General features: G+C 43.0%; 1 protein-coding gene across 1 annotated transcript in view; it reads right to left on the reverse strand.

The window, feature by feature from the left end:
• The window catches only part of CCDC162P, a 53,979-nt gene that overhangs the window by 30,321 nt on the left and 12,036 nt on the right, over positions 1 to 11,622 (reverse strand). The window contains 3 exon segments of the mRNA XM_023765127.1: positions 3,520 to 3,723; positions 3,979 to 4,114; positions 4,732 to 4,844. Of these exon segments, the coding sequence (XP_023620895.1) occupies positions 3,520 to 3,723; positions 3,979 to 4,114; positions 4,732 to 4,844 (453 nt within the window).

The raw sequence follows: 11,622 nt of genomic DNA on the forward strand, positions 1-11,622 counted from the left end.
TAGGGGAGGAGATGTGGTGGTTGGAGGGCTGGCCCTGCCCCCAATGGGGGGCGATCAGGGGCGGGGCTGGCCAGGGGGAAGGGCTGCAGACGGTTGGCCAGCTGGCCCTGCCCCCTGGTCAAACTCCTGGTCGAATGGACAATTTGCATATTAGCCTTTTATTATATAGGATAGTTTCACTTAAAGTCGTAAAACCTAACGAGGATGATAAGTGAGGACTTACTATACATCCTTTTGCTGCCTGAAGCATCTAAGAATTTTCATGTCCTAAACTGAGATCCTGGTATTTCCAATAAACCTGCTCCAACCACATCTCAGATGGTGGCAACTCCAAACTTTCAGATGCTCAGGCCAAAACTTTTGAATCAATTTTGACTTCTCTTTTTCTCTCCCATTCCACTCTCTTCTTCCTGGAAATCATGCTGGCTGTACCTTCAAATATATCCAGAATCTGACTATTTCTCCCCATGCTGTCTTCTCAGACACGGTCTCTAGTTTGATAAATGTAATAACCTTCTAACTAGTCTCTGCTTCCACTCTAAAGTACTGTCAGTCTATTCCCAATACAGCAGCATGAATGTTAAAATGTAAGTCAAGCCCAGCTGGTGTGGCTTAGTGGTTGAGTGTCGACCTAGGAACCAGGAGGTCATGGTTCGATTCCCGGTCAGGGCACATGCTCAGGTTGTGGACTTGATCCCCAGTGTGGTGCATGTGCAGGAGGCAGCGATCAATGATTATCTCTCATTATTGATGTTTCTATCTCTTTCTCCCTCTTCCTTCCTCTCTGAAATCAATAAAAATATATTTTTTAAAAATGTAAGTGAAGCCACATCCCTCTTCTACTCAAAACTCACAAAGGGCTCCACTTCTCATTCAAAGTTAAAGTCAAAGTCCTCACAGTGGTCCATAACTTGTTCCCCACCACTCCAATCTCTCTAACCCTATTTCCTGCCAATTTCTGCCTCATGCACTCTACTGCTCTTAACTCCTCGCTGTTTCTGCAACATTGCCAGACACTGTCTGCCTCAGGGCCTCTGCACTGTCCTCCCCTCTGCCTGGCACTCTTATTCCAGTTAGTCACGTGGTTTGCTTCCTGATTTCTTTCAGGTCTTTACTCAAATAATACCTTCTCAAGAAGACCTTCCATGATAACCCTACTTATAACTGGAACAGCCCATCACCAACCTCCACCACTCTCTATCCCCCTTTTCTTATCAATTTTTTTTTTTCTGTAGCACCTAACACCATTTTTGTTAGTCCAGAAAAGCCAGGTTATTCTCTGATAAGTAACCCCAAGGCTCAATGGCCTACAATTAAATTTAATTTCTCACTCATGCAAATCCTACTGAAGGACTAGTTGCTTTTAGACAGGTATATTCCAGCAGTGATCCAGGGATCAGGATGTTTTTATTTTGTAGTCTGAAACATGCATTCCATTGGCTGCAGCAGGGGAATAGAGCTGGAGGGTCATAAACCAGTTCCTAAATGCTCTGGACTGGAAATGACACATGTCATTACTGCTCACAGCCCCCTGGCCAAAGCTCACCACTAGGCCTCATCCAACTGTAAGGGGGCCAGGATGTCTGGGAAGCTTTGGTGCCAAGCCATCTGACATTTTGTATGTTATTTATTTAATGTCTGTCTCTTTCCACTCAATAGTCCCATAATGGCAGGGATTTGTGCTAGTTTTGTTTACTGCTGTATCCCCTATGCCTAGTATTTTAATTGGTCAGAACCTTTGTGGAATGAATAAATGAGTGGGTGAATAAATGTCAGCTCCCTGGGCTGGTGAGCCCAATGATTTTGCTCCCAGTAGCCTTGGCCCTGGGCCTGGTGAGACCAACCCAACAAATTAGCATCTGTGCCTCCCATCCCCTACATGGGGAAGAATCATATAGTTAGATCTGGACATTCTAGTTTAAAAGCTGACAAGGCCACACACATGGAGTGCAACCAAACCACATGACCCTATTAAAGACCCCATAAAGGTTACTTCCTTGAGATTCTCGTGCTAAAGTAGTAGCTGCTGGCAGCTTCTATGGATGCAGTTGTTTCTAACATTTATGACAGCACAGGAAAGCAATACTGCATTACCCTTGAGAAGCTCCTCCTACAGTCAACAGGGCAGGATAGGATTTGTCTCCCCTCTTCTCCTTCATCTCTATGAAGTGAAGCCTGTGTATGGTGAGGGGGCTGGGAGGGGGGTATTTGTTAGCAAAGGAGACCAAAAAGAGAACTCTCCTAAATACTGAGTTGGACTGTAGGTGACTGGATGAAAAAAATATTTTAAAAAGTTTTCTTTCTTTTTTTTTTTAAATGTTTTTCAATATCTAGAGCTGAACTGTTTCATATAATAGCCTCTACCACATGTGGCTATTGAGCACTTCAGATGTGGCTTGTCTGTGTTGAGATGTGCTGTACATATAAGGTACACACCCGATTTTGAAGACTTAGTACAAAAAAATGTATATCTTATCAATAACTTCTTTATATTGATTATATGTTAAGGTGATACTATTTTTGATACAGTGGGTTAAATACATTATATTAAAATTAATTTCATGTTAAAAAATAAAATTAATTTCATGTCTATTTATACTTCTTAATGGGTCTACTAGAAAATTTTAAATTATATGTGTGGCTTGTGTTATATTTCTTTTGGAAGTGCTACCATAGACTCTGTATATTAATGACAGGGGATCGTAAGATTTCACACCCTTACAGACATGTCAAGTATAAGTCAGGGTTCATACAAGCTTAGAACATGACTTGGTTTGGTAGCTAGATTTAATTTTCCACATTTGTCAACCTAGTATCTTTAAGAAGATAAAATTCATATTTAATCCTACCTTCAAGAATAAACTTTCTAGAGATTGAGATGAAAGTAATGCAAGAGTATCTACAGAAGTCCAAGAAAACATAGGCATTTTCAACTTTATTCCCAAAGGAAGGGATTTAATATGAACTTTGTAGACAACGTAAAATACACTCAAGAGAGAGTAAGAGCACCAAGAGGCAAACGGGTTTTTGGAGGGATAAGAGATTCTTTATTGTTCAGCTCTCAAAAATTTTTCTACCTTTGTTTTTCAATCTATTTTTTTTCATGTAGGGCTTGGAAAACAGACACTAGGCTAAAAGGTATCCCTTGCAATGCCAGGGAGGGCCTTATAAGAGCTGCTCTGTAAGGACATGTGGCTTTCGGGCAAGGGTAACAGAAAGGGCCCTTCGTGCTCTCTACCATAGAGTCCACACACCAGCAGCTGAAAGGTCTTCCTTTGCATCGTGCCCGCCAGGGCTGCTTTTAGAGTGCTCTCTGCCTGTGGCCTGCTCTCCAGTGGACCCAGCATTTTGTTGCGGTTAAAAAGCCATTTCCCTTTTCACCACATTTTTTAAAAAATCCTTTCCATAAGACACCCCCACCTGTTACTCCATCAAGTTAACTGATTGCAGGTGCCTGGAAGAAGGGGGCTTGGGAGACAGGATAATGGAGAAAGAAAAAATTGTAGCAGAACACCTTACCTTGTGCTCGGCAGGTGTCCTGTGGACATAGTGGTGAGCTCCCAGGCCTTGCAAGGTGCCCAAGCCTCCTTTTGCCGTATTTACCCAGGAATTCTCTTCTATGGTGGGGACCAGGCTCCCTGCGACCAAGGTAAGGCCTGAAGTGTTGATCGTCAGCGTCCGCTCCACAGATCTGAAGTAGTTCAGAATTCCTAAGCAGATGCGCTGAAACAGAGAACAGCCTCAGGACTTGGGCCCCTCGCTGGCCACGCCTAGAGCAAAACTTCGAATGGGGCCCTGGAGGTGGGCAGGTCCATCCTACTGCTGAAAAAGGAACACGCCACCCCCAGAAAGGCCCGATTTCATGGACAAATCAGAACAAAGAACAAAGTGTAAAAATGTGTTGCTCCTGGAACAGAAGGAAAGCCCCACTTCCAGACAACCAAGCATTTCAGACGCCTGAAACCAGCGTCCACAGACCTGCAGCTCCCTGATTCGCAGGTGGCGCAGGTACAGAAAGGACAGGTAGGCCCCTCTCCTTAGGACAGGATCCTCATCACTAGGCCCAGTCCCATCATCCAGGCCCAGCAGGAGCAGGGCCCTTGCGTAGTTGTACCTGTAGCAGGCAAGAAATATGGAATAAATGCCTTTCATCTCAAAGTGGTCTGGAAAATTCATATACACCAAGTTGAAGTCACTTTACTTAACTTAAGGGAGTTTCATAAAAGCCACTCTTTAAAAATTACACCAGCCGAACTGGTTTGGCTCAGTGGATAGAGCGTCGGCCTGCGGATTGAAGGGTCCCAGGTTTGATTCCGGTCAAGGGCATGTACCTTGGTTGCGGGCACATCCCCAGTAGGGAGTGTGCAGGAGGCAGCTGATCGATGTTTCTCTCTCATCGATGTTTCTAACTCTCTATCCCTCTCCCTTCTTCTCTGTAAAAATTCAATAAAATATATTTTAAAAAATAAATAAATAATAAAAATAAAAATTGCACTGAAGATAAAATAATTACTTTATATGTATAAATATAAAAAGACATTTCTCTTAGCAATCCCTCTTGTTAAAAGTGAAACACTAATTTAGCAGTTTACCTGCTTTCACAGTCTTGTTTTTATTTCAGTTTCAAATATTTCAGAGTTAACATATAACCTCCACATCGGTCAGTCACTCCATGTTCCCGCAGTGTTTAACCCATCTCCGTGAGTCAACAGTGAAATGGTTTAGCTTTACCCGGTCTCTGTTTCCTGCTTGACAGGCTCCCCGGCCCATTGATGGAGACTTATTTGCGCTGGGCGATTTTCATTTTGTTCCATGGAAAGGTCATCTTTCTTCATGTTTTCATTCTGTCAAAAAAGTGGCATTAGTTGGATTACAAAAACACTTGCAATATTATTAACAAATTCAGAGTTAAGTCATCACGAAATTAAGTCTGATGACCTGAGACACATGTAGATGAAAACTAGAAAAGCATTTTGATCCATTTCAACCTGACATGAAAATCTACTTCTAAAATACATTAGGGAATCACTATTTTAGTATTATTTAGTCTTTGTTTTACAAAACTATTCACAGCTTTTAAATATCAGCCATCCCTAACCCCCTTTTTCATGTAAACCTTCATGGTTATGATGAGTTGATACACTTCTCTAGTAGATGTTTGGAACCTTGAACTTCTAATCTAGACTTGGTCCAGGCTAAGAGACATCAGTGGATTAAACTCCTCTTTCTACTTTTTAGCTAGTGTATGATTTAACCACTTAAAGTCTTCATCCTATTTTTGCATTTGTAAGATGGCATGATAATGGAAAATAAGTTGCTATGAGAAGTAAATGACAGGATGGATAAAAGCTTAGTGCCTGGCACCTTATAGGTGCTCATGGATTCTCTCCTGCCCATGGGTTCCAGTAGTCAGCCAGCCCTGTAGGATCTATCACAGAATTCATGGTGTACTCTTATTTCTTTTTTTTTTTAATAGCATAGGTGGAAATTTATTGAAGAACAGGTACAGACTCCCATGCGGGGAAGGGGAAAAAATCTCACAGCACAGACTCCCACACGGGGAGGGGGAAAGAGTCCCTATACACTTATTTCCACATTCATCTTTCCTGATGTCGAGAAGGATGAGGTCATGCACCCAGGGCCTCTAGGAAAACTGGGAAGAAGGTGATATTGGTGTATGGTCCTGCCCCTGGCCCTCTGAGCAGCCCCTTTCTTAGTGGCCCTCTCTGCCTGTCTCTGGACACAACCCCCATTCCCAGAAGCCGTGATCTTTCATAGTGACACCGATCCCCTTGAGAACATTGAGTGGCAATGGCTGAGGTTGGAAGCCTCCACCCACCCCCCACCCTTTGGTTACTTATATTCTAATTTTGGGTTCTTAAAATTCCAACAATGGTAGAAACTACTGATTGTTCCCCAAGATCCATTGTCTTCTTTTCCCACAGTAATGTAATATCTATCTTGGCACATGGCCACCCAGATAAAGATGACATTTCCAAGCCTCTCTTGCAGCTAGGTGTAGCTATGTGACGAAGTGCTGACCAATGGAATGAACGTGAAAACGCCACATGGCAGCTTCTGGGCATTTCCCTGAAGTGGCAGCTTCCCCACCCCTCGTCTCCATCCTGCTGCTTAGCACATGAATGTGACAGCTGAAGCGTCATCTCAGACCAGGGGTTGATCTTGAGTATGGAAGGTGCATTAGTTGGAACTCCAGGATAGAAGGAGCATGGGTCCCTGAGGACTCCACGGAACAAAGTCATCACACCAGCTCTGTACTTCCTACTCCTGGATGTTAACTTGAGGGAGGGTAAGAAATTTTCATATCCTTTAATCTTCTGTTATTTTGTGCCTAACTATGACCAACAGCCAAAAATAACACAATCCCCAATACTCTAAAGATAAACTACCAGTCTTTATGACAGGCAGTGGGAAGAACATTTGGACAGGGATATTAGCAAGAGCAGGGGAGAGAGAACGCTGTCTAACCGGGTGTCATTAAGTGGCTTCCCACTCTGCCTGTGGGTAGAAGGTCCTGTCTGTTCCGGGTTAGTGTACACGTCAGTGTATTTCTGTGTAAACGTCCCACAACCCTAGGACCGGAAAAGACCTTGGAAGGTGCTGTGGTACACCCCGGTTCCTTAATACAGAAACACAGGATCATTATCCCAAAATAAAGAGAATGTCTGTTGTGGTTTTTTCCTCTGTAGGAAAGTACATACTCCATGAAGGGAGATGAACTTTGACAGTTGCTATTTGACCCAGAATTTGGGGTGAGAGGCGCTCTAGGGAAGCCCTTTGCCTCCCAGCCTACGGCACTCTGGTGTTGCAGTTGGGCATTGCCCAATGTGTGTGGCTCCAGAGGGCCCGCTCAGAGCCGCAGCCTTTCTCTGATGGCACTGTGACATTTTCAGCTGTTCCTAAAATTACCCAGAATTATATAGGAACGAACAGAAAGTGACATAAATTGCAGTGAAAGAACTCGAAGGAAAGACTGAACAAACCACAAAAGTACTGCTGGGCCAGCAGATTGCCAGGAAGAGAGGAAGGGGGCACAACAGGCTAGGGTGAGTAAGGCCAGCATCTTCCAGGAAAGCAGAACCAACCACAGCCCACAGAAGGAAACTGCTTAGGAAAGGCCGAAGTCCATGAGTGTATTCCCCTAAGAGAACTGGACCACAGTGCAGATTGACGGCACGGCTGACCAGAAACCAGAATGTCAACACCACCTGTGCTCTTCCTGTCTTCCTGGGGAGGTAAATCCTTCGACATCTGCTCGATCTCATAACTGGGTATTTGTCAGCATGGTTGAGTTCACATATGTTGACAGTTCTGAGATTGCCACTGATTGCAAATCTCATTTTCTTCTGGGAAATTGACAGTGGTCGTGGAGTAGGAAGAAATAATAAGAGGGAAAGTAATTCTATTCTGTATTCCTCTCCTCAACGTCTCTGCAGCTTACTTGTGTATATCCACAGAATAAAAAGACTAGAAGGACATACACCAACTGTTAACACCGTGGTTATATTTAAGTGATAAAATAATGGGTGATTTTTATTTTCTTTCTTTAACTTTTCTATATTTCACAAATTTACTATGATAAATACATAGCACTATTGTCATTAAAAAATGGGTGTTTGTTTTTAAATGTTCTATTAATTTTGATGAGGGAAACCAGGAAAATGTTGTTTTGTGTTTCCCTGAACTTCTTGCACATTGGAGCTCCTGTAGACAACACCACTTCTGTGAGAGCACATCACTTACCCATGACATCACATTGTCTCTGGAGGTGGAGGGGAGCGTAGCAGAGATGGGGAAATGGCTGTCACCCCTTCCCTCCTTGGTGTGGGCAGTGAAAAAAAGCAAAAGAAGAGGCAAAGGGTGTAGTATTTCCTGCCACTTCACTGCTCCATAAAGTTAAAGAAAAGCACCATTTTAAACCATATCTTTAGAAATACAATGGTCAATAGTAGCACTTAATGTTTGTACACTTGATAAACATTTTAGTAAACATGTGTTTTCTTGGTGAATGACACTGGACACAAGTAACCCGATATAACAGAATTACAGATCTGGAAGGATTCACACAGGGCTAGCTGGGCCATTTCTTCTGGTCAGGACTATAATTAAATTATTTTACTTACCTTTCCCCCTCCCCCCCAAGAATATGCAAAAAGTGCAGTTCATTTGGACCAGAATTCTCTCTTTCTAGTTACACATTATTTTCAATTAACAATTATAAGTAAATTTGATAGTTTTTTTCTTCATCATCCAAACCCAGATCAGATTTTTACGCAAGTCTGGAATTAGAACTGTGATTGAAGAAAAGAGTGGCCAGTCTTTGATGCAAACGGTAAGTAATGCCCAGTTCAAACTGTGATAAAAACATTACAAACATTATTAATGTTTAGATAAACATTGCGTTAAAATGGACGTGGGAAACAGGTTCCCTCATAAGTTGCTGGTTGGGGAACATGGTATACCACATTGACAGGACCTATAAACATTTTGAATGTGCACATTCTGTGAACCAGAAAATCCATTTCTAAATATTTGTTCTAATAAAACACACATTGCACAAGGAGGCAGGTATAAGAAAGTTTACTAGTAGTAGGCAGGGTTTCTAACAAGGGGGAAAATGGCAACAACGTTCCATAGGGAGCCAATATGTGATCTGTAGAATACAGCAAAATATAATGCAGCATTTAAAGAGAACAGGAGAGACAGGTCTCTAAAACATATTGTTGGGTGAAAAAAGCAAGTTACAGAAAGATATCCATAGGGTATGACAAATGGCTAATATAGAAACTGGATTGTAATATATATATTACAGAGAGAGAAAGAGAAAACATCGATGTGAGAGAGACACATTGACTGGTTGCCTCCCACACACTCCCCTGAGTGAACCTGCAACCCAGGTATGTGCCCTTGACTGGGAATCTAACCCATGACCCTTCAGAGCACAGGCTGATGTTCTACCACTGAGCAACACCAGCCAGGGCATACTCTCTCTCTATTCTTTTATAGGGACATATGTATGAATGTAAATGTATTGAAAAGGCTGGGAGCAATAACAATGTTTACCTCTGAGGAAGTGGAATGGGGACCAATATTTGAGTCCCCATTAAAGTTAAAGCATTAACTTTTCAGTGATGTCAATTTTTATATGGAGAAAAATTATTTGACATTTATTTATTACTTCTGTAGTTTAAAATTCAATTTTTTTAAAAAACTACTTGAAGAGAAAAATAGTAACTCTACAGTAGATAAAACTGGCAACCACGTGATCAAGATTAACATCCCCAGAGATATCATGTTGATAGCATCTGCCCTTGATATGATGTGACAAGAAGGGCACTTCACCTCTTGGGGTGTTCTTCCCCCAAACCTATAACCTCAGTGTAACCATGAGAAAAAAACATCAGACAAACTCAAATTAGGGAACGTTCTACAGGTTGCCTAGCCAGTACTCCTAAAGACCACGAAGGTCATGATAAACACGGAAAAACTGAGGAACTGGCTCAGACCTGAGGAGACTGGGGAGATGTGACAACTATGCGCAGTGTGGTACCCTGGATAGGATCCAGGAGCACAAAAAGGACATTGATGGAGAAAACAGTGAATTCCAATAAAAGTCTAGTCTAGTTAACAGTAATGCACCAATGTTGGCTCCATAGGTGTGACAAATGTACCATAGTAATATAAGATGTTAATAATAGGAGAAAGGGGGTAAAGGAATACCTGGGAACTCTTTGTACTATCTTTGCAACTTTTCTGCAAACCTAAAACTATCCTATATATGCAAATTGACCCTAACAGCAGAACGACTGGGAATAACTGGTCACTATGACACACAGTGACCACCAGGGGGCAGACGCTCAATGCAGGAGCTGCCCCCTGGTGGTCAGTGCACTCCCACAGGGGGAGCTCTGCTCAGCCACAAGCCAGGCTGATGGCTGCCAGCACAGCAGTGGTGGCAGGAGCCTCTCCCGCCTCCTCAGCAGCGCAAAGGATGTCTGACTGCAGCTTAGGCCTGCTCCCCGCTGGCAAGTGGACATCCCCCGAGGGCTCCCGGGCTGCCAGAGGGATGTCTGACTGCCAGCTTAGGCCCGATCCCCTGGAGAGCTGGCCTAAGCCAGCAGGTGGACATCCCCCGAGGAGTCCCAGACTGCAAGAGGGCACAGGCTGGGCAGAGGGACACCACACCCTCCCGAGTGCACAAATTTTTGTGCACCGGGCCTCTAGTTCTAAAATAAAACATTTATTTTTATTTTTAAAAAATTCCCTAAACGAAGGTTACTGGTGAACAGTATTCACTGAGAATTGATCAGAAACTGTTCTGAAGTTGCACCACAATTAGTGCTTACCGTCTCCCAAATAGGACATCGAACTATCAAAATGGACAGTCCTATGGGGTTTGCTTTCCTTCATGCAGATGTCCCTTAAGACAGTTATTTTTCATGAGGGATTGGTTTTCACTTGCCAACTTCAGAATCAGGATGCTCACCAGCATATAGATGCTAAAATTCATACTTGACTGCTACAGGCTTGCAAAATAGTAGCAGAGCTTTAAAATTCATACCTCACTCTTTGACCCCTCCCAGTGGCCACCTTTTACTTAACCCTCATCTCCTCTGACTAGCATTCAACATTCAGAGTGGCAGCATGCTACCACCAGTGCTTTCATACTGTGTAGAGTGACTCTACCAAAGCGGAAGAAATACTTGAGGAGGTCACCAAGTAACACCCACAGGAAAGTGTGAAGCAAAAATATTGGTTATTGCCTTAGGATTTCCTTCCTTAAACCCTGTGCTATTTTCTTTTTTAAATATATTTTTATTGATTTCAGAGAGAAAGAGGGAGAGATAGAAACCTCAATGATGAGAGAAAATCATTGATTGGCTGCCTCTTGCACGCCCCCTATGGGGATTGAGCCCACAACCTGAGCATGTGCCCTTGACCGGAATTGAACCCCGGACCTTTTAGTCCCCAGGTCGGCGCTCTATCCACTGAGCCAAACCAGCTCGGGCGCTGTGCTATTTTCTGTTCCTTGCTTGGAGGGCCTTTCTGCAGCCCGTTTGCATGGCTAACTCCTTCATTCATCAAATTTCAGCTCAGATGCCCCTGACTCTGAGAGATCTTGGCCCATCTCTCTACCTGTGGGTGCTCCTCTCTGCCCCATTGCCCTTTCTCCTGTGGATTTCTTCATGGCACCCACAAGCTAGAGATGTAGATTTTCTTCTTTGTTCACTCATTTATTACGTGTTCCATTTCCAGAGCCCAACACAATTCCTGGCACAGAGGTAGCATTATGTAATGATCACTGAATGAATGAATGAGAAACTGGGGGGAAACTTGCATGACACTAGTAAGTACGGTAATTTGTGTGTGTATATGTCTCCCCTCCTGCTCCACTTGTAGGACCTATAGGTATTCTAAGTCTCTTTAGGGCCTAGTTACCATGAACCAACTTGAAACTACAGCGCTCACATTTTTTTTCCTTTGATCAATTCCAAGAGCAACATTTACAAGTCAGAAAATAGCCAGGGGAAGTGGTTTTCTTTCTTTCTCTTTTGTTAAACATTTGTACCACTGCATTCAAAACAGATCTGATGAAAGCAC

The sequence above is a fragment of the Myotis lucifugus genome, unplaced genomic scaffold (genome assembly GCF_000147115.1).
Source record: "Myotis lucifugus unplaced genomic scaffold, Myoluc2.0 scaffold_378, whole genome shotgun sequence".
NCBI lineage: Eukaryota > Metazoa > Chordata > Mammalia > Chiroptera > Vespertilionidae > Myotis > Myotis lucifugus.